Source organism: Mytilus californianus, unplaced genomic scaffold, assembly GCF_021869535.1.
Source record: "Mytilus californianus isolate M0D057914Y unplaced genomic scaffold, xbMytCali1.0.p SCAF_4, whole genome shotgun sequence".
NCBI classification, from domain to species: domain Eukaryota; kingdom Metazoa; phylum Mollusca; class Bivalvia; order Mytilida; family Mytilidae; genus Mytilus; species Mytilus californianus.
In genome coordinates, this window is record NW_026262690.1 from 36,559,738 (window position 1) to 36,584,560 (window position 24,823).

Here is a 24,823-nt window from a genome sequence, read left to right on the forward strand (position 1 = left end):
AAGTAATGTTACTGTTAAAAGTTCTTGGAGCTTTCATTATAGTTACGATCGAGAACATAGACAAATTTAAAATGATAAAATGGCTCCAAGGAAAGCGAACATTAAGTTTAAAAGCAGAAATATTGCAGTATTTTGAATTTATTTACTACTCAGCTAGACTCAGGCAAAACAAAGTATAACCCAAATACCGAACTCTAAGGTAAATCCAAAAAGGGGAAGTCAATAAAAACTGACAAAATCAAACGTTATCAACGAACAGAACATGTGAAAAACAACTGTCATATTCCTGACTTGGTACAGGCATTTTCCGAAGAAAATGATGGGTTAAACCTGGTTTTATACCTTTAGATCTTTGAAAACGATAAAAACAAAAGTCTGTTCTAAGAGATATAATGTTGTCTCTAGTGACCTTTTTGGTTAAGTATGTAAAAGAAGATGTGGTATGATTGCCAATGAGACAACTATCCACAATAGACCAAATGACACAGAAATTATCAACTATAGGTCACCGTACTGCCTTCAACAACTAGCAAAGCCCATACCGCATAGTCAGCTATGTTTGTGTTGGTTTGTTTTTCTAATCATGGTTATTCAAACAATTTCTTTAATCATAAAAAATCTCTACACAAAAATAATGTAATCCTCTTGATGGGTCATTTGTTTCTGATGATCGTATGCTTACACTCGTGAGTTGGTAACAAGGATAAATTATTAAGCAAAGTAGTTATGTGGTATTCCACTCTTAACGGAAAAAAATGTTCTAAGAAAAATCCTGAACTCCAAAGTAAATAAAAAAAAATGGGAGGTCCATGAAAACTGACAAAACCAAACGCTCGACTATGTCAACAAATCGAACGACTGGAAACAACTGTCATATTTCTGACTTGGTTCAGACATTTTCGAAGTTACTTTCGTTGGGAACAATTGTATGATGAAGAAACACGTGTCTGGTTTACTAAATTGTAATCCTGGTAAATTTTATGACTTTTTGTAAACTACATCATCATTAAAAGTGCAAGATATTCAAGGGACAGATTCCCATCAAACTATGAATGGCGTCTTAACTGTTGGCAGTATTGAGCTATATGAAATTAAAAACAAATTACAAACATAAGGCCAGACCGTACTTTCACAATTATTACCAACATCACGTTGGTGTGATTATTGTATTAAAATATGTTTCATCAGGCCAGTCCTAACGATGTAAACAAATCGGACACCATTTTTTTTAATCCCTTTTTTATTCTCTTTTATATCTGTTATGTAAACAGGTTCTTTAACAACTGACAAGACTACAGGGCAATAGCACTATAGATAATCACATAGAACATGTACAGAATATATATTTTATTTGGAACAACTGACAGACAATGTTTAGTTTTTTAGATTTGACTTTTAATTCAAAATTTTGGGGCTATATTCTGACAACAGACGGCTTTGATCTCGCTATATATTGCTTTCGGTTCACTATTTTATTTTATTTTCTAATAATGAGTTTAAAAAACCATGTTAGTGATAAGATTCTAACGGTAATGTTTTAACTGTCTTATAATATAATAGATTTTATATTGAATATTATATTTCTCAAAATGAAAACATTCAAAATATCTTTGATCTCAATTTAAAGATCTAGTTAAACAAATACCGTATCAGGTTTTTTTTTTAAACGCCCCCAGTTCAATGAAAACGTTTATTCTCTTTTAATTCTTTTGAAATAAAAAACATGAAATCGTGATTTCTTTGAATATAAGTAATACTGTGAATGAGAAATTGGCACTCGGTATAGTATAAAACTGGAGAAATTTCTCTTCTGATCACCAGGGATCAAAATGAATCTGAAGTTAGTAGTTGTCCTTCTAGGTTTCTTGTGCATTTCACAAGCCTATCCTAGGGTAAGTTTTTGTTTTATGTTAGTTGTAATTTCTTTATCAATCTGTAATACTGTAATATATTTTTGAATTTGCCTCGGAAAACACACGAAAAATGCAAAGGATAAAACGTCAAATCTAAATTGAGCCTGTAAAACATAGTTCAGGGTTAGTGGATTCAACCATATAATGGTTTTTATTTCTTTTCGAAAGGTTTTGTGCTTTTCATTTATAAATTAAAAAGAACACACTTCATCAACAACACGCAGTAAAATAGATCGTCTTATGCACAAATATGAGTGAAAGGTATATATTATATATTTTCCAATCTAATCTGGATGAGTCGGTTGAAAACTATTTTTTACAAATCAGATTTTAACGTATAAAGATTGCATCATGGGGGAAAAAATTAACATTTGGTACAACACCAATTGGAACATGAATCAAAAGTGCTTCGTAAAAAAAATAAGCTAAATTAAAATCCATACATTTTTTTAATAATTTGTCAAAATGTAGTTTATATCATGCTTTTTTCGAAAATATAATAAACAGTATGGGTCACCGGGCATTTTTTTCACGCCACAGGTTGTGCAAAATTGTCAGCTTTTGTATAGATTATGCATGGAAACCTCAACTTTGTGTGATAAAATGAAAAATAAACCATAGAATTTTATGATAAAATATGAAAAGATAGCTCTAATAATATGCTTTCCGATAAGAAAAAGAAAAAAAATGGGTCACCGGACTCGTTTTCTTGCTACATAATAAAATAGGTAAATTCATAAACATGCTATTATAAAAGGTACTTGATCTGAGTTATCTCCCCTTATGTTACAAAGTTGAAAAAAAATGAACCAAACAAAAATATTCTGGTTTATTTTTGGTAAAATATAGCCGTAAAATATGATAAAATACTTAATTTTCTATATTAAATTTGAAAAGTATTACACATGATTTACATATTACTCTCGAAATTTGCACATTTCATTAAAGATCTAGACCGATTGTTATCTGCTACTTCAAAATCCAAGATGAAGGAAGACACCACAGCTACCTTAACATATACATGTATGATTTTTTTTCTCAAGTAGGATGTTTTAAGAGAATTGTCGTTCTTTATTTTGCTATATAAATAATGTGATAATGTGAGATGCGGGATAACTGTCAATGGTGTCAATAAAACATGTCAAGTTTTAAATTCATTCGATGCAAACAGCAATACACTTAAACATACATTATAGTTATACGCTTTTTTCTACAACAAGTGTTTCTATAAGTGTGTTGTCATTCGTTAATGTTTAAAGGCGACCGTTTGCATTGTATGTACTTTGCCATATTATACCATCATTTTGATTCGGTCATTTTTATGGGAGATATGGGACTTTGATAATATTTTGGACTATCGTCCCACAATGACCCTCGTATATACAACTCCCCAGAAACCGTTTCAGAAAAAATTCTCGGACTAAGTAGGATCGTTTGACATTATATGTAGTTGACCATATTAAATTTTCATTTACATTCGAACATTTTACGGGAATTATAATACATAACTTTGACCTTATTGGACTATTGTAACATTATTACCCTTGTGAATGCCACTCCGTTGAGACCGTTTGACAGACAACTCTCATATTTAGAGTGATTTTTTGCCATCATGTGCAGTTTACTATAATAAACCGTCATGTTGATACTACCTTGTTACGGGATTTAAGGGATATTGATCACAATTTACGCATTTGCACGCAGATGGGCCCTCTGTGATTACATGTATTGGTCCTACACCGGTTTCCTTTTTTTGGAAACAAACAGAATGTTAAAATTATATATCTATAATTTTAACAAATGTTGTGAATTTTACAGAATCATCGCCGGCAAGATGGGGAATCTGCTGACGAGGATCTCGAAAAACAAATCGAGGAGGAGTTTGAAGAACTCTTGAAAGGTACTCGTTTTTTTATAATTGGATGAACCAGAAAAGTGTGTTTAATAATTTCTTACGTATATATGATCTCAGAATATTTCAACCAATGGTTCAGCATTGAATGCAATCATTTGGTTTCTGGTTTGTTCTGACATAATAATTTGAAATTTTAGCAATATATCAAAATTTGCATTGAAAATGCAAAGTAATCAAACACAAATCATACTCATAGGATCTCCTTTAATCAACAATTATGTATGGGTTTTGCTCATTGTTGAAGGCCGTACGGTAACCTAAAGTTGTAAATTTCGATGTCTGTGATCTCTTGTGGAGAGTTGTCTCATTGACAATCAGACCACATCTTTTTATTTTTAACATTACAAAGTATGTGTTATAAATTCTTGAATGTAATTTTATAATGTGTTTTAGAAGTTGTTTGTTCATGGCAGTGCCGTATATTATTTTTTTTCTCATTTTTATCAATCAGATGAAGGAAGACTGAGAAAAGGTGGAAAAGAAAATCAATCAGGAGGTGGAAGAGGCGAAGGAAGACTGGGTAACAAAGGTAAATATTAATATTTATTGAATAACTAATCCCAAAACTTAAATGTCGAAAAATACTTAACGAATGACTGAACGAAACATTAAGTCAAGAATGCGCGTAGAGCATAATTTAATTATCAGTGCTGTTCGGTGACGAGTTGAATGATTTCTTTTCAAATCAACAGCTCAGTAGTCAGTGCTTCAGTACTGACATAATTTATAGCATGATGCCTTTCTTAAATTCTGTGTTGATAAATCTACAAATAAGTAGCAAACTAAGGTTCAAATTCAAGTATTCTTTTCTGTCCCTTTTGGTCATATAGCTTTTCACGTATTCAAGTACTTATATCCCCTGTCTTTCATTTGGGTTTTGAGGTGGGGGGGGGGGGGGGGGGGGGGGTGAGCGTTCCTGAGCGTTCCTGATTAAATTATTTTAAAACATCTCTGTTTTTGATGTAAAGCATTCTAATGAAACCAACAATGTCTATTTCTACACGTGCTATCTTCCTTTTTGACGCAACTTTGCTGACAACGCATTATCAACATCTATTGTTGTATAAACTAAAATTACTGTTCACTGAGATTTCCCTTAAATTCTGAACCTGCTATGTTGAAAGTACTTTTTAGTAGAATTTTAAATATTGCATGAAACAAATCAATTGAAAAACTGGCCATGGCGTTGTAAGTTTCTCTCCGCCTCGTTTTTATAGCCAAATCTGCAGATTCGACAAAATGAGAGTAAACAGTAGAAGACAGATATATATGTCAAATGTACATTATGCAACATACACACATGACATTTCCCATTTGTCAACATAATGTATTCAAAAGTTTTAAACAGTCAGATTTAAATCGGAGGACCAAACATTCCCTTTTGTCATTTTGCCTTTAAAAAATCAGTTGTTCGGACGTTTCAGAGAAGTATTACTCAGACAAAAAGCTGAGATATTTTGTCAAGATAAATATAGATTCGTTTTTCCGAGAGTTTTTATCTATGTCATTACAGTTGATATGAAATTGAAGAATAGAAACTAAGTCTGATTCATATGGTTTTTATGAAACTTCAGTGATTTTATCTTTTTCATGTACCTTGATTTATTCTGTCTTTTAGGACCAAAAAGACCAAGCAGTACGGCAGAGCCAGATCAAAACGACAGACCAGCAAGACCAGAAACAAATGGAGAGAGACCAAAACCCTCGGATATGCCTGTAATGCCAGAGGTAAAAGTTATACCTGTACACTATGTCGAACATGTATGTAAGAGACTGCTAAAACACTTTAATTATAAAGAATTATTAAATATAATTTATGAAACTTAATTACTTTTCATGTTCGGTCTTTATTTTTGAATATATTGTCAATAAACTTATAGTTTAGGAAACAAAGCAAAATGTTAAAATAATGCATCGATTGTTCTAGCATATAAAATAATTTTTACAGAATCGTCGGCGAGCATATGAGGAATCTGTTGACGAGGATCTAGAAAAAGAAATAGAAGAGGAGCTCGAAGACTTCTTGAAAGGTACATTTTTTCCTATTATTTTGAAGCATCAGAAACGTTTGTTTAATGACTTAGTATGTATATGCTGGATTCTAGGAATAAAGTTAGAAAACCTACACCAAAAATTTAGTTTAGCCTAGCAACTATTCTTAAACGATGGAATATAACTGCATAGTGTGATTGTTCATTATAATGTCTTTATTATGGTTGTCATTTCTATTAAACCAGGCGAAGGAAGCTCTAGGAAAGGCGGCAAAGAAGAAAAATTAGGAGGCGGAAAAGACAAAGATAGTGGTAAAGGAAGAATGGGTAACAAAAGTAAATATTGATAAATACGGTGCATAACTACTTAATATGTTTTTACTTTTAATATTCACGAACAATTACCCAGATATTGGGGTAATCGTCAATGACCAATCAACCTATACAAAATATCAAAGACTTATAAAAATTGTGTTTTTAACAGGTACATTCTACACTGGTTAATGGATTTTTTGTTTCATAGATTTAACACGTAGTAGGACACTTTACATTTTCGATCTTACAAAAAGGAAAACCCACATACATAATTACGAATCTATTATACCCTAAAACATAAGAAGATCTATTCCTATGTGAAGTGTCGCTGTACTTGGTTCAAATTCTAGAGTACCATTATCCTAACGTACCATTATCCTTCACCGGTATTGTTATAAATAGAATACTTCATGGTTTTTAAAATGATGTATACGTTTCCTTTTACGTTTCTTCGATTAATTTAACACAAAAACAATAATCAGAAGAAAACTCGAATGTCATAACATTTCAGTATAACATAGAAAAATAATATTGATTGATTGATTTTTTGTTTAAAAGGTTCTAACGGGATCCTATTATTTCTCTTGTCTTTTGATTGTTTGAATAGCAATTTCTCGGAGTTTAAGTAATCCGTTGCTGACTTTCCTCATTTTAGTTTCCTTGAATAATTGCTTGAGACAATTGTATCAATTGAAAACACTAAATTACAAAATCATAAAATGTGCTTATCAATCTTAAAAATAGGAAGAAGTTTATATTTTTATTCTTTATGCTTAAAAGTCTATCTAAAAAAATATGTGTGATACATGAACAAGTCTTGCTCCATTAAACCGGTAGCGTCAACAGAAGTATTTCAAAGATATTATGCACTCCAAGCTAATGGTATTTTTTTTTCCAAATTACGATAACTTAAGTCTTATCTGTAGAAACTAAAACACACATATGTTATGACCAGCGTACATAGATGAAAACATATCTGCATCTACCTATATCTTTGTATCTATAAAAGAATTTGGTGAAAGTTTTAATAAACTTGTGGTTACGAAACCCCTGACTTAATAAATTACCAGTTATACTAAATTACATTCAGTTAATTATAAACACGACTACAAACACGGGCATAGCAAAAAAGTTGTGAAATATACACAGGTGCTAAAGGAACATATCACCGTCCAAAAGGGGAAAATTAACAATCGAGAACGAACAATCGTCTCTTTTGTCAAAACCGAGAACACAATTACAGTTATGTCTTTCGAATGAACTGACTTGACTGAATTTTCTAATAAATCATTGGAAACTTCAGTCAAGTCATGCAACACTTAACATTCTGCTTCATTCGACCCGGTCTTGAATTTGTATTTGATTGCTACTTCTCAAGAATATCTCCCGAAAAGGTCCAGATTCATTTTTTGGTCGCTTCACCAGAAGTTATTCTTGAGATGTGCAGAGGAGAGCAATAAAACACGCCCCTGTAAATAACGCAACGAAATGCGAAATGAACGCTACTCTAAACTCCGAAACATACAAATGAACCAAAATTTTTAAAAAAACTCACAGAAGAATAACAAAGACTTGAGGTTCCTGACTTGGGACAGAGGCAAAAATGAAAAAAAATAAAGCTTCGAATTATGCAATATTTTGGCGTTTTTGCTGCAATTGCATCTTTCTTCGCTTTGTTTTGATTTTCTTATCTCTTTCTCATCTATTTATCTTTTCAGTATTCAACTGATTTGTTTTGCATTTTGTAGCAATTTATGCGTTATATTCTTTATTTTAGGACCAAAAAGACCAAGCAGTACGGCAGAGCCAGATCAAAACGACAGACCAGCAAGACCAGAAACAAATGGAAAGGGACCCAAACCTTCGGATATGCCAGTAATGCCAGAGGTAAAAGTTATACATGTACACTATGTCGAACATGTATGTAAGAGACTGCTAAAAACAATTTAATTATAAAGAATTATTAAATATAATTTATGAAATATATTTACTTTTCGTGTTCGGTCTTTATTTTTGAATATATTGGCAATAAACCTGTAGTTAAGAAACAAAGCAAAATGTTAAACCAGTGCATCGATTGTTCTTATATATGAAATAAATTTTACAGAATCGTCGGCGAGCATATGAGGAATCTGTTGACGAGGATCTAGAAAAAGAAATAGAAGAGGAGATCGAAGACTTCTTGAAAGGTACATGTTTTCATTCAGAAACGTTTGTTTAATGACTTAGTATGTATATGCTCTGATTTTGTATAACGAATAGAGCATTGAAATAAATCATTTGGTTTACTGTTTTGTACTGACATAAAAGTTTCGGAATTCTAGGAATAAAGTCAGAAAACCTACACCAAAAATTTAGTTTAGCCTAACAAATATTCTTAAACGATGGAATATAACTGCATATTGTGGTTGTTCATTATAATGTCTTTATCATGGTTGTCATTTTTATCAAACCAGGTAAAGGAAGCTCTAGGAAAGGCAGCAAAGAAGATAAATTAGGAGGCGGAAAAGACAAAGATAGTGGTAAAGGAAGAATGGGTAACAAAAGTAAATATTAATAAATACGGTGCATAACTACTTAATGTGTATTTACTTTTAATATACATGAAATATTACCTAGATATTAGGGTAATCGTCAATGACCAATCAAACTATACAAAATATCAAAGACTTATAAAAATTGTGTTTTTAACAGGTACATTCTACACTGGTTAATGGATTTTTTTGTTTCATAGATTTAACACGTAGTAGGACACTTTTCATTTTCGATCTTACAAAAAGAAATTACCACATAAATAATTACGAATCTATTATACCCTAAAACATAAGAAGATCTATTCATATGTGAAGTGTCACTGTAATGGGTTCACATTCTAGAGTAGGACATAACTTACCATTATCCTTTACTGGTATTGTTATAAATAGAATACTTCATGGTTTTTAAAATGATGTATACTTTTCCTTTAACGTTTCTTCGATTAATTTACCACAAAAAACTAATCAGAGACCCGAATGTCATAACATTTCAGTATAACATAAAAAAAAATAATATTGATAATAGCAATTCCTCGGAGTTTAAGTAATCTGACTTTCCTCATTTTAGTTTCCTTAAATAATTGCGTGAGACAAATGGTATCAATTGAAAACATTAAATTACAAAATCATAAAATTTGCGTATCAATCTTAAAAATATGATGGAGTTTATATGTTTTATTCTTCATGTTTAAAAGTCTATCTAAACAATAATATGTGTGATACATGTACAAGTCTTGCTCCTTTAAACCGGTAGCGACAAAAGAAGTTTTTTAAAGATATTATACACTCCAAGCTAATGGTATTTTTTGTTTTTCCAAATAACGATTACTTAAGTTTTATCTGTAGAAACTAAAACACGCATAATTTATGACGAGCACACATAAATGAAAACATATCTGCATCTACCTATATCTTTGTATCTATGAAATAATTTGGTAAAGGTTTTAATAAATTTGTAGTAACGAAACCCCTGACTCAATAAATTACCAGTTATACTAAATTACATTCAGTTAATTTTAAACGCGACTACAAACACGGGCATATCAAACAAGTTGTGAAATATACACGGGTGCTAAAGGAACATATCACCGTCCAAAAAGGAAAAATTAACAATCGAGAACGAAAAAATCGTCTCTTTTGTAACTTTTTGCATACTTTCTAGCGTCAACTTTGCTTTTACACTTACATCAATGACAAAACCGAGAACACAATTACAGTTATGTCTTTCGAATGAACTGACTTGACTGAATTTTCCAATAAATCATTGGAAACTTCAGTTAAGTTTTACAACACTAAAAATTCTGCTACATTCGACCCCATCTTGAATTTGTATTTGATTGCTACTTCTCCAGAATATCTCTCGAAAAGGTCTAGATTCATTTTTTGGACGCTTCCCCAGAAGTTATTCTGGTGATGTGCAGAGGAGAGCAATAAAACACTCCCCTGTAAATAACGCTACGAAATGCAAAATAGACGCCACACTAAACTCCAAAACATACAATTAAGCCAAAACTAAAAAAAAAAACTCACAGAAGGATTCAAATATTTCTTTCATTGTTAAGAAGACATGAGTACTTTTTCAAGACTGATTTGTATCACCTTCCTTAAACGAAAATACATCCTATTTTTCCTTTTAGGACCAAAAAGGCCCCATGGTACAGCAGAACCGGATACGAATGGAGATAGACCAGAAAACACGGGAGAAAATGGAGGAAGACCAGAAAACCCCGATAAAAGTCAGGATAAACCAGAAATCCCAGAAGAAAATGAGGGTCAGGATCCTGAAAACAGACCTAGCGAACAATCAGTAAAACGCCGAAAAATAGCTCTTTATAGAGCTCTTGGTTCTTTATATCGAAGGCATTAAATGGTAACAAATTAAATACGCTCGATAACACTGCTTGTTTATTAAACTTCGAGAAAAAGAAATAAAACAGAAAAAAATCGTCAACAGTTGAAAAACACATTCACACTTTCAAGTAAAATATTAAATTCATTGTGAATCCAAAATAAACATGTTTTTTAATGAAAAATCACGAGTAAAATTCTTCATTTGGTAATCTCAATATTCCATCTTCTCAATGGAAAATACATTTGTATAAGTATTATTCAATTATTGCTTTTTCACATAAATCAGAGCAACAGTAGTTTACAGTGTTCAAATCTCATAACTGAAATCAGAGCATACAAATCAAGAACAAAAATCCCGAGAAAATCAAATTATCTCCAGAAGGAGTGAGATTGGATGCGTCAACTTGTTATGCATCTCCTGATTTGCATGCATCCCCCTCCATGCAAATCCACACTCAGACAAAATGTCACTATTAAAAATAAGACACAATATGTAAGGTTACACTTTTTTAAAACTTTCATTAAAATTTCTGATAGAACTGGACATCTTTTCCGTTTTAGTTTTACTATTTGGTTACTGCCTTATTGATGATTATCCAAGATACATTGTTCATATATATTGAAAACTCTTGAAAGAGAAAAGTATCCGAAATCGCATTTTGTAATAGGCTAAATACATTTTACAGTTGATACGATATTCCAGGGCTTGCGTTTCCTATCATGATTTCTTTGATTGAGGGTTGCTGCTCATAAGGAAGCTATTAAACAAAGACTTTCAAGTAAAGAAGTTGAAATCATCCCTTCAAACATTTTACGGATGCCATCACGAGCTGGTTCATCATTATGGAATATCTATTTCACAGATGACGACGGATATGTTCCAATCGTCGTAACCACATTCCCGTCCTCTTTTCCCCGAATGTGACCTACCGATTTTGACTTATCAGCGGGTTTATACTTGCATTAATTAATCTTTATTTACCAAAGTCATAACAACTATAGGCATGAACAACAACAGGGGTGCCACGTGTGGAGCAGTATCTTGTTACCTTTCCGGGGTTTAGTGTACTGTTGTTTGTCTTGTGGCCTTTTTCTATTTGGTATCTTTCGCATCTCTTTTACAGTGACATATCAAGGGCAGACCAAAGGGACAAATGGACCTAGAAGCTCATATTATAACCGAAAATTAGTTTAAATACTTTTCAGATTTTTATTACCGCCCCTTTTTTCGGTGGGCACAACAGCATATCCTTCTCAATATCCTGGATCCGTCGCTGAATACTAATTCGTTTACTAGCACTTTTGGTTTTATGTTCCTTGTTTTACTTAAATATGGAGAAATGATGCATAGATGAAGACATTTGTCCAACGTAAAACTACACTGCTGAATATATCACGGCTTTATTGCTCCCTTAGTAAGAAAACGCAACGGAAAACATGTTTATCTTAAAACATTTGTAATTTTGGTTTTCAAAGAAATAACAACATACTTGAAATTTAATTTATTGAAATATACTTAGTATGGCATATAATGCTATCAACAACATGCCGCTGATAATACATCATTTCATATAGGCCAACTGTACTATGGGGAAAAGAAGTGCGGTGATGCTGTAAAAACGCTACTTACTTTATTGTAAACCTTTGTATCCACTAAAGAGAAAAACAAGTACAACTTCTGTAAAGATAATATTACAAGGTAGCTTAACATTCCGTTTGCTATGTATGATCAATTAGATATTCGAAATCTACTCTTGATAAAGTTTCATATTTCGTTACATGTTTTCAGATACCAGACAACGGACAAGGAAACGATCACAAGATTAAAGATTCAACGACAAACAAATGACATTTCTATCTTATTTTCATTATTTGCTTCATTAAAAATATTATGTCCATAAAAGCCGTGTTGATTTAATATTTTTTTCTCGAGAAAATGTATCACTTCGCCATTTTGAGAATGCCTTCTTATTATTATAAAAGGGTCTGTTGGTATATATTAAGAGTTGTGGTATGAATGCCAATGAAACAACTATCCAACAGAGTCAAAATGACGTGGATTTGAACAACTATACTAGTATATAAAAATAAAAAGATGTGGTAAGATTGCCAATGAGACAACTCTCCACCAGAGACCAAATGACATAGTTAGCAACTATAGGTCACCGTACAGCCTTTAACATTGGGCAAAACCGATACCGTAAGGTTAGCTATAAAAGACCAAAATCAGAAGCACAAAAAAATCCAACTCACAAAGTACCGATCTATGAGTGCTCGCAGTTACTGAAAGCTTGTTCTAAGTCAATAACAACTAATACATAAATCAAGTTCTCCCAGACTAAAGTATCAATCAGTACACATCCAACGGATTTAATGTAGAGACGTCATTAACAGTTTGGGGAAAAGCATGACAGAGTACGAGTTCATATACTAGTAGTTCTTTTTGTAAAGCAATAAAACATTGAAATTTATTTTAAACAACCTTTTAAAGCAACTCACTGAAATGTGTGTTTTTGAGTGAAAGGACATCAATACAAGGAGAGAAGGATGGATTTGTGATTTTTAAAATATCCTCTTACGTGAATGTTGTAGGGGTATATGTTGGATTCCCAGTTTTGCTGTGAATTCCAAGTTCTTTAGTTAGACATTCATAATAATGAGTTTTGCATATTCCAAAACTGTTGTTAGAGGACTTGTCTCCTCGAAGAACAACATATCTGTAGACGGCAGACGATGAAGCATCCACAATCTCGCGTTTCTTGAAAGGGTTAGCTAGCCGTGTGCTCTATGTACGTTGTTGGTTTTGAATGTACATCTGAATCCATGACAGAACAGCTTTGATCCATTTAGATAAAGTGTCCAGATTTAGTTCTTCTGGCTCGCGCCTCACCAATTTTCTAGTATAACCCTCAACTGCATATATCAGTAACCTGAAGTCCTTCTTTCAGTGGATCGGCTTATGAATTGAACATTTTGGGCCTTTAACTAGCAATTCTCTTAATTGTTTATTGTTTATGATGCTGCCAAGGTGGCCAGTAATAACAACATGACCAGCGGGAACATGTGTGTACAAGACCAATCGGGAGGTCCAGAATTTACATAATTGAGAATAAAGGTATATAATATCATTTGTGGTTGAACATCACATTAGGTTGAGTAATGTTATATGAAATGACAGGTGTAGTTTTATCTTTGAAGTATTCAGGAATTGTTTTCTGCACATGATTTTGGTCGATAATATTGCTAAAATTGATAGTATCGAAACCTTTATTTGCAAATTCTTCATTAAAAAACTACGTTTTTCCTCATCTATGAAAGTAGTTGTCATCGGTTTGAATAGTCTGTGATGTACGAAGTCAGTCATCTTTGCAACCAATCTGTACAAAATATAAACGCTTGAAGAATCATTATGCACATCAAGATATCTGATAAATAATGTGAATATGTAGGACGATACAAAATTGGCCCCACATCCATTAGTATGATTAAAAAGGGACAACGGGAAAAGAGGATTATTATTATGACCGTAACTGCACAAAAAGTGATAATTTAGTTCAGTGAGGAATTTATAAACTATACAATCGGTCACCTACAGACCGTCCAAAGAGTTTCTGTTAATGTTCAGACAATTTTACTTACTGTGGATTAATTTATGATCGTGGATTGAGAGAAATTTGCATCTTCGTCGACATTTGGTTTCGTGGTTTTGACAAAGTTTGAACACTAGCCGATAGAAAATTTTTAGTTTGTTGAGATTGTTGTTTCACAACGAAATCGACAAAAACAATTACTCCACGAATATAAATGAATCCAGAGTATCTTATTCGTACTTTTAATCAAATTCCCCTAATCAGAGTGGACGTAATTGTGAATCTATTCATTCGTCAAAGGAAAATGCACTCTTCTGATCGAGGAAAGAAATATAAGCAGTCATACTACTTTACGTAATGTATCAAGCTGGTTTTAGATCATGGAAGATATGAAACTCGTACAAATATATGCAAGTTTGTTTCCAATACTTTCACTTACAAACTTTTTGAAAAACGTATTCTTAACTTATCTCATTAGAATACGAAATAGGACTGCAAGAGAAATTCAGATTTTTATAATTTTGGCTGAATTTGGCAGATTCGAAATATCGCTTTATGCAATAGTTTGGATGATATTTTTGTAGGTAGAATTATGGACAGTAAATAGAGCATAATATCTCATTTTCTTAAGTATTTATCTATTTTCATTGCCATGGTTTTAAAGGTAAATGATTAACAGATGGTATTTCTTATAACAGTAGAATGTTCTACTCGTCTGGCGTACACAATAATAAGCCTGGTATCTTTGATGATTTTTTACAACCACTGGGCCGATGCCACTGATGGTGGATATTTATCACTCGATTAAATCACCAGCCCAGTAGTGAGCACCTGACTTTTGTGTTGACATGAAATATCATTGAATATATATGTTTATTTTTTCTGTAAATTTTCTGTTTATCAAATGTTGAATTATTCGAAATAGCATGAGTTTTCTACCCCAGGTATATAATGCATTAGCCTACACATTTTGTTTGAATTTTCAGTTTTAAATACTGTTTAACTTCGTATATGAGTTGTCCTTCCAACTGTTTTGATTTGAGCGTCACAAACTATTCTTATGTAGACGAAACTGCGTCTGGCGTACAAGATTATAAGCCTGGTGGTATCTTTGGTAAGTTTTTACTAAACAAAATTACTGATACATATTCATAGCTATCGATAAGAGAGTGAATGGTTAACAAATATTTAGATATGTCTACTAAAATGTTTTAACTCCAAGGTACATTAAAAAGGGGAAGTCCATAAAACTTAACCTGACAAAAACCAAATGCACGACTATAACAACCAACGGAACGAATGGAAAACAACTGTCATATTCCTGACTTGGTTCTGGCAATGATGGGGAAAACCTGGTTTTATAGCTAGCTGAATCTCCCATTAAAGACTATAGAACAGAATTTGCTAATTTTATAATCACCAAATAATTCATTATTAGCATACATTTACTGCAAATTTCAATATGCTATAGTCACTGAACACAAGTTGCGAAGGGAAATGCCGAGGTCTGACGTGAAACGACAAACCTGTCATGTCTGCAACCAAAATGATATTGATGATGAATTTTATCAAATTATTACTTGTTAAGTTTGAAGGTCTTTGAATACTTGGAGAAATGACCTTTTTTCAAAAGTATTGCTGGACAAATATAAATTCATTTCGCAAAAATTGTGCAGGTTTATTTAAGTTACACATGTGTAAATCAGTCCTCCAGGAAGAAGATTGTGAACACAATTTCATGTTTAGATATAAATATATGAAATGGTACATATGAATGTTTTATGTAACTGTGACGTGTTTCTATAGTATAGTACAGTACAGTATATTCATTAATATATATTTAATTTTTGAATCTTTCTCCTTCCCAGCAAATTCGATAACCCAGAATGAATCTTCAATAAGGATGAATGTCAGTGAAATACGTTTGTCGACTTGAATGTCGCATACGTACTGCGTCTTACTTTTTTACTATGACGGCGCATTTTTCACGGTCAAATGAGAACATATGAGAATATTAAAGTAAAGACCAAAAAACACGAAAACATAATTGAATGGTATATTGAGTTATTTTATCTAACTTACTTAATACGATTTGAAATGAACAATTTCATGTTTACATTTCTCACGTTTGAAGTTTGTTTACTTTTTAACACATTATAGTTAATTACAATTATTTATAATTCGTTCTTACTTTATATATTTTGTTTTCGCAATTAGATTTCAAATTTTTTTAATGGTTGTTTTGAATAACATACTTATAAATGTTGCAGACTAATTAAATGAAATGGTTGAATGTACCGGTAGTTTAAACCACGCTATATTTATGTTGTGTACAAGATGTAAGTTTGTACAAATTATAATTTGTACAGGATTTTTGTACAAGTTATAAGTTTTTTGACACACACCCTTTTGCACCGGGTGATAAATGTTTATCTTCTAAAATTTATCAGCTTAATGTCCTAAATTCAAATTTATATACTTCAAGCTAACATTTAGTGCTATCCTCTTTGTCCTAAAACTCGAAATAATTAAATTCTATATTTAATTGTCTCCTTATACCAAAGTCATATCCATAAAAAGTCTTTTTGTGTTCTTATAATGTTTTTGTAGCAATGCTCAGTATTAGACTGTGTCATGTAGTCATTGAAATATGACAGAAATATGCGAAACATAAGACTGTTTGCTTTTATCATCCATTTGTGTTAAGCGGTTCATAAAACACTGATAATTTGTACAAAAATTATGTACAAATTATAATTTGTACAACATTACAATTTGTACACAACAAATACAGCAGCACAAAAAAAAATTAACACATTTTAAATTCCTGAAGTATAAGTTTTACTAAAAAAAAAACGTGCGTACATAGAAAAGAGAATCCTAGCTTTATTTTATTCAAATCTTCAAAAATGTACTTTTATTGAGTTATTGTCTTCCCGTGCTCTAATTCGTCGATAACTGTTCTGTATGCAGAGACCTTAACCATGACACCCTCGTAAGAAATTCGGCAATCACACAGTGCGAAATGAAAATCTGCGATGAAAGAAAAAAAAACAAACGTTGAAGGAAGATAGTATAAACCGATTCTAAAAGGAAAATCACAAAACACCAAATCATGTAACAGCTGTAAACATGTTTAACCTCGCTAATCTTTTTGCCTGTCAAAAGTCAGGGCTATGAAGCTCAGTTGTTGTCATATTTGCTGTAATGTTGTAGCTTAAATCAGACCGTTGATTTCTTTTTTTTTTTAATTGTTTCACATTTTATTTTACTGATGCATTTTAAAGCTTGCTTTACAATATTGGTTTTGTTGACTGTTGAAGTCCATACAGTGACCCGAAGTTTTCTGAATCCTTATCTGTTGTTCTTTGGGGGAAAGGGTCCAGATAAAATGATACTTAATCTTATTTACGGGTGAAAAGGTGTAGGTAAAATAATACTTAATCTTATTAATTTATCAGACCTTAGAGTCAATGTTTCCATATGTTTTAAGTAACAATGACTTGATATACAAAGCAAAGGAATTTTTAAGGAAAAAAACAATACATTTATCAATAAAGTAAAGTTAACATCTGATTTTGGAACAATCGTAATTTGAATATTTATTGATTAAGTTTTATCATTATTATAAAAAATATACAAGTTTTGAAAAGCTGATTTATCATTGTGTTTTTTTTTTTAGATATGTAAGTATTTAAGTTTGCCTGAAACAGAAACAAGATACTCTTCTTCAAATCAAATCAAATTATCCTCTTTTATCCACAAACATATCTTAGTGGTTTTTTTTATTCCATCTGTTGGAATGACCATAAGATATGATTTACATCCTAACCACGTTAACACTTTAAATTGACCTGATTTTGAGGTTTGATTTATAACAATAGGAAAAGATAATTTGGTGATGTTACTCGATTGATTGATTGATTGTTGGTTGCTTAATGTTCAGTGACAAAAACTTCATGCATGTTAAGGACGAGATCAAATTAACAATAAATACAATAGGCAGATCCTGTAATAGAGGTCATTCGGGATGAATGTCGGAAAAACTTGACTGTCACTGGAAAATGAGGGTAAATTGGATAGGGATAGACATTTTGCCTTGCAACAGGCCACGTACGGACCCCTCGAATAGTTATTGCAAGTGTTCTTAACGTGCAGAAAGCATGGCACTCTCTACATGAGGCATCGGTTTTAATTATGACCGGACGTGGCTGCGTACTTGTACATCCCGCACAGCCAAACGAATGCCCAACTTTGGCAAGGGTTTTACTGCCGTTCGGGAGAAGACAAAGAGTGACCATATTTATATTCCCTAGTCAACCTTGGGGGTGATGTAACTCGATGGTGTGAATATGTTCTAAATTGGCCATACAATACTTAGTCATGTTTTAAGAACATTCAAAACCATCGGCTACCCCTCGGGCTTTCAATGTTCATAAAACATGACCAAGTATTGACTTACCTATAAATAAAGGAGATACAATCAATAGTTCATTCGATACAAATAAAATACGAGGCCGGAGGGCGAATGATATCTTTTTACGAACCGACACTTATCCATTGTAATAATTATCTAAAGTACTAATGATACGTCTTTTCAAACGAAGGCAAAGTTGACTTTAAACAAGACGAATATCCAATACTATACAAATAAACCATGCAGAATGTACACGATCATTGCAAAAATATCAGATAACGAAAACAGTAAAAGAAAGCAAAAAGAACAAAAATGAAAAATAAGGAATCGAACTTAAAGCTAAAAAGATTTATTCCAAAGGTTAACTCTACAACCAGCCTAAACCTCGTGGCTAACAAATCAAAGTATAAAAATGTCGTATAAAATATTATATAAAGGCATAAGACCTATGTGTCCATTGTACTTGTGTTTATCCCTTTTTAATTAAGTATTGATAAAAAATGTCGGCTGACGAGAAAATCGAAATGTATAATTTAATTCCTTATACGAAATATATTCAAATATTTTCCCTCATATAAAAATGGAATCTTAACTAAGAACATTATGGTTGTATGCATATACATAAAAATAGACATTTTAATTTTTGTTAAAAATGATACTAGTAATCGAGGGGTTTCATTGATGTGTTTGATAAAAGTAAAATAACAAAAATACCGAACTCCAAGAATTCAAAACGGAAAATCCCTTATGAAATGGCAAAATCCAAAGCTCAAACACATCAAACGAATGGAAAACAACTGTCATATTCCTGACTTGGCTCAGGCATTTCCTTATGTAGAAAATAGGTGGATTAAAAAATGGTTTTTTGGCTAGGTAACATCTCACTTGTATGACAGTCGCATAAAATTCTATTAAATTGACAACACTGTGTGAACGAAATAAACAGACACAAAATAATATTTTCTGTTTGCGTACCAGTCGTTTAATGAAAACATGTCAAAAATAGGAATCTTTTTAATCTTAGTCACTATGAAAACAGACAAATATGTCAACAAAGAAAACAAAATGGCATATAGACAAAGCTCATAAGCAAAAATGAAAAACAAGAATACAAAAAATGACTATAACACAATAATACAACGGCGGGATGATAAGTATCGAGCCACGCCAAAAGGATATTACCAAAAATTGGCTTAACAGTAAAGGATAATAATTTACAAAGACAAATAAAAGAACGCTATATCACGTAATTAAGTAAGATGATTAATAACGTAAGCACCTAGAATCTATACTTCAAGACCATCATGTATTATTTGTGAAGTTAATACGGAATATTTATCAACAAGGTCTTGGTATCTTCTGAAGAACTTTTTTAGAAAAAGGACGAGGCGTTCTTTGAAATAACCCTGGTTCTTCAACTTTCTGCTCAGACATTGGTGACGTTTTATAAAGTCTGAGTAGCAGCTGCAAGCTCTTGAATACCGAATGAGTTGAGAAATGTATATCCCATATGCAGGTGAAGTTGGTATATTGCTTCTAAGGTGGAAAAAAATGATAATTTCTTATGTAAATCGTCTCGTTTGTCATAGATTCTGGTACTAAGATGACCGCTTATGTAAAATTCGATGTATACGTCTAAAAATGAGGCGGAGGAAGCCATGTCTGTTGTTTCTTTAATTTTTAGTTCTGGATGATATATTAATGGAACCCAATCAGAAAAGTTTGGATTGTTAATGGAAAGAACATCATCAATATATCTGAATGTGAAATTAATTGATCTGGCTTCTTTGATCTTCTTGTTTTTGACAAGTGTCTGAAGGAACTCCGACTCATATGAAAATAAGAAGAGGTCGGCAATGAGAGGCGCACAGTTCGTTCCCATAGGAATGCCGACAATTTGTTGAAAAAGTCTACCTCCAAATTCAACAAATGATATCATTTACACCATACACTGTAGGGAAATTAAAATTGAAAAAATCAAAAATAAGTTTTTGGATTAATTTAATTGAAAAACCATGTTTGAATAGAAAAATATCATGGAAGATACGTAACTATTTAAGATCTTTTAAAGGTTCACGTTAAAGAAACTGTTCAAGTGTGTTAATAATCAACCGTTTTCTTCAACCCATCAAAAGACTCGTACGCAAACAGAAAATATTATTTTATCTGATATTAGGTAAATCTATATAATTAGTCTACGTAGCAATATTGACTTATTATTTAAGTCATTCGTATAATAATCTTCTTTTATATTACTAGAAGTAACTTTCAATGATTTAAAGATATAAATCACTTAAAATATATAGTAATTAGAGTTCAAGGCGTAACAATACAAACATGCAATACTTTTGACTAATTACATGGAAAGTTCTGTAAACAAAACCTTGGAACAAGCGATACAGACTTCTTCAGTTCTTCAGTTCTTCTGATGTTTGGTGGCTTATTATTTTTGCTTGCTATTACTTTTAAATTCAAATCACTTTACCATTGTTTTCTTTGGTAGTTTTAGTTGGCGTTTAGAACGCATCGTATAGGAAATAATTTAGACTTCCATGTTTTGAATACTTTTGTAAGGAACCTTTATAACTAATCCTAATACTGACTAGTGTTTCTCACGAATTGCAACAAGCCTGGTACTTTAGCAATTGAATGTGTCAAATAGATACAGAAAAATTAACTTGATTAATTCCCACTAAATTTTGAAGGGGTGCCCCATACCCAAGATACCCAAGCTGGTCTAGGGGAATTTATTCAATACAACTATTTAAAAAAAACATGTTTCGTTAAAATAACGTGTCATTTGCAACCATTTAATGGCTGATACCAATGTACATATCTTAAATAATTTATGGAGTTTCATTAATTTCAGGGAATATTCGAAACAGAGGTCCATTATCCATAGGTGGTTTAGAACGTTTGGGTTTTCACAGAAATATTATTAATAAGTAAACCAATAACAATGATTTTAATGTATTAAGTGCAACTTTTTGAGTTCAAAACGATATTTGTATATTTGAATATTCAATTTAAGAAGATCAGTATAAAAAAAACAAAAAACAATAGTTATCAATTCTAAAAGAAAGTTTACAATTAGGTTAAATATTTTTGATTATCATTAGTTGTTAAGAATCATCATTTTGTTTCATGAATTTTTTTTAGTTCGGACGCACCATTATTATACAGTTATATTTCCATTATTAGGCCAGATTTCAGTGCTTCTTTGCTGCCATGATTAATTCCATACATTTCTAAAATTCTCCGTTAAAACATTTATAAATTATTAAAAAGACTAAGGTTCCAATAGTCTCAGGCAAATTTAACCTTAGGTGGATTTCTCTTTTCTTTTTATGTAGTTATAAAGCTCCTCAAGTATTCAAGCATTGAATTTTAAATGTTAGGGTCTGCCTGTTTCTGGTGAAGATAAAGCAGATAAGAGCTTTGGACGCACCACATTATATATCAACAATTTCCTTCCTAGCACTGAGTCGATACCGAATCTCGTACGGATAGTTCCAGATTTGTCGTCAGCTCAGTAGCCAGTGCTTCGGTACTGACATGTTTCATAACATATCTTTAAATACTCCGTTGTATAATTTAGAAAGGTTCCAACATTTTCGGGCAAAGTTGACCTTAAGAGGAATTGGATTTTCTATTCACGACCGTTTTTATCATAAAGCTCTTTGGTCACAGAGCTTAACCTTCTATAGCACCTGAGTTTACCCTTGGTTTTTCTTAGGGTTCTTGCTGCTCAATCTTTTTTGTGTAGTATTTTGTGGACTTGTTCGTCATTTCGTCGTTTTTCTTTGGCTTATGAGTTTTTAGTGTCCCCTTCGAAACTTTCACTTCATTTTTACTACCACTGGGTCGATATTACTGCTGGTAGACATTTTTATCCCCGAGGACATCATCCGTTCAGTAGCATTCAATGCGTAAAATTGTAGAATATCACATTACATAAACTGTTCGATAACGGAATGAGGTATTGACGAAACTCAACATATACGCCTATGAGACTTACCAAACAGGAAATCTTGAACAATCAAAGGTCTGTTCTATGAATAAAAATTTCCACGAAAGACAAAGAACTTGATCTTCTTCCACTGTACTGGATATCAAAATTACATAAGTGTCCTAACAAACAACGTCACTTTGCAGAGACTGCCAAGTGCTCAACGAAACCTCTTTCAAAACTATTAACATCAGTTTTATCTGCAACTAAAGCCGAACTTCGGAGTTACTGTAAAACTACCTTCTCTTGGGGCTGTGTGGATCAGGTGTGGATACTAAAGAATTATGAAAAATCGGTTAGAGTACATACAATCTATTGATTGTTTGATTGATTGGTGTTTAACCCCCCTTTTGGCACTCTTGGCTATTTCCTCGTGGTCAGTTTTTATTGGGAGAGGACGTCGGAGTGGCCGTAGAGAACCGTCGACCTTCGGTAGAAAAACTAACAAGCCTAGTCAATTAAGATTGCAGTTGAACACACCTGCCACTTGCGGGACTCGAATTCACAACATCAGTGTTGACAGGCTAGTGATACAGTAGATAAACTATTTAGACCATCCGGCCACCAAGGCCCCTTCATACAATCTAAATCTCATTATATTGCTATAGTATAAAAACATTTGACTTCTTTACCCTTTACACTATTCTAGATTTAAAGACAGAATAAAAGAACTACATCAAAACGATTGGCTTACGTTGATACAAATGTTTTGTCCTTTGAAAATCTTAACTGACGCCATCATTCGCTGGCCGTTATGGAATATTGGTTTCATAGATGACCAGGGATATGTTCAAATTGACGTAAACCACAATCCCGTCTTCTTTTCTTCAATTGTGACATCACCGAATGAGACGTATCGCCGGATTTGCATTTACATTAGCAACACGTTGGTAGCACATATGAAGCAGGATCTTCTTACCCTTCCGGAAAACTTGATATGAATCCTGGTTTTTTGGTTAGGTTTGTGATACTCAGTTGTTAGTTTCCTATGTAGTTTTATCTTAACTGCTGTTACATTTGGTAATTTTTCTTTTTTTGCCATGTGTTGTTAGTTTGTTATGGACTTATGAGTTTGATTATACCTTTGGTATCTTCCACCTCTCTTCTACGAAGGAATAAATCGTAAAAACATTCTGAAGCAAACAAATAAATATCTGAAACTGACATCATCAAGATGCTTTTTTTTTTATTGACAACATATTTGTTACGTTTGGAGGACGTGTTTTCCAACAAACATCGACATTCCTATGGAATATAATTGTGCTCCTCTATTTTCTGAATCCACGTTCCGCAATAGATATAAAGTCCTTTCACTAAATAATTTAAAGTTTGGTATACAGGAGCTTCTCAGAATGAAAGGAATATCATTATCCTTTAACTCCACGTTCCGCTATATATGTGATGTCCTCTCATCAAATACTAAAGTAATCTATTTTTTAGTGACCATGTTGAACGTTTTTGTCCCATCGAGTTTGAAATAAGGGATACCACAGATACTGTTAGGTCTGCATAATATTTCGACTTACATCTAGATATTGACAATGAGGGTCGATTGTAAACAAAACTTTATGACCAAAGGGATGCTTTCAGCTTTTCAATTGTGAACTTTCCATTTCTATGTAGCAACATTCTATCAACGCCTGTATATGGAGTATATCTCTCTCAATTGAAACGATATTCCAGAGCTTACGTAATCACAATCCCGTCCTCATCACCAGAGGAGACTTATCACCGGATTTGTACTTGGATGAGCAATACGACGGGTGTCACATATGGACAGGGACTGTCTTTCTTATCGGAGCACCTGAGTTCACCCCCAAGTTTAAGGTGGGGTTCTTGTTTCTCAATCTTTAGTTTTTTGTATGGTGTTTTGTTGACTTTACTTTTTTTCGTTTTATGTCTTGGTGTTGTCAGTTTGTCTTCGACTTAAGAGTTTTTAATGTGTCTTTGGTATCTTCCGTCTCTTTTTTCTCAAATACTCAATTATTTGCACACCATTGCCTTAAAGCTTCCAATTTTTTATTCGAGTGTTATTGATGAAGGTTTATTCAGAAAAGTGCTTCGGACGCAACAAAAGTATAAAGTGTTCTTTTCATTAAGACGAAAGCATATATGACTTATTATTTACACTGAACTACTAAATCATCTATATTCTTTGCACGGGTTTTATACCCTAAGAGAAGACTTTATAAGTTTGATTAGTTTGTGTCACATCCCTTTTGCATATTTAAGCAAATAAAATATGTTTAAACTACACCCTAAGATAAATATGCATGATTGCAATTGAT

General features: G+C 32.5%; 1 protein-coding gene across 1 annotated transcript; it reads left to right on the forward strand.

The window, feature by feature from the left end:
• Positions 1 to 1,747: 1,747 nt before the first annotated feature.
• LOC127737980 (translation initiation factor IF-2-like) lies at positions 1,748 to 12,422 on the forward strand. The gene is made up of 11 exons (XM_052248950.1): positions 1,748 to 1,892; positions 3,732 to 3,813; positions 4,280 to 4,357; positions 5,447 to 5,556; positions 5,777 to 5,858; positions 6,066 to 6,155; positions 7,912 to 8,021; positions 8,242 to 8,323; positions 8,591 to 8,680; positions 10,306 to 10,538; positions 12,309 to 12,422. Exons 1-10 carry the CDS (start codon positions 1,830 to 1,832, stop codon positions 10,533 to 10,535), a joined length of 1,017 nt encoding a protein of 338 aa, XP_052104910.1. The 5' UTR covers positions 1,748 to 1,829; the 3' UTR covers positions 10,536 to 10,538; positions 12,309 to 12,422.
• Positions 12,423 to 24,823: the final 12,401 nt, after the last annotated feature.

Excerpts from the sequence above, each read along its gene's own strand:
- LOC127737980 (XM_052248950.1), top strand. The coding sequence starts at position 1,830 with ATGAATCTGAAGTTAGTAGTTGTCCTTCTAGGTTTCTTGTGCATTTCA. Across the intron at positions 5,557-5,776 it reads ATATGCCTGTAATGCCAGAG|AATCGTCGGCGAGCATATGA; the intron begins GTAAAAGTTATA and ends TAATTTTTACAG. Across the intron at positions 8,324-8,590 it reads GATCGAAGACTTCTTGAAAG|GTAAAGGAAGCTCTAGGAAA; the intron begins GTACATGTTTTC and ends TTATCAAACCAG.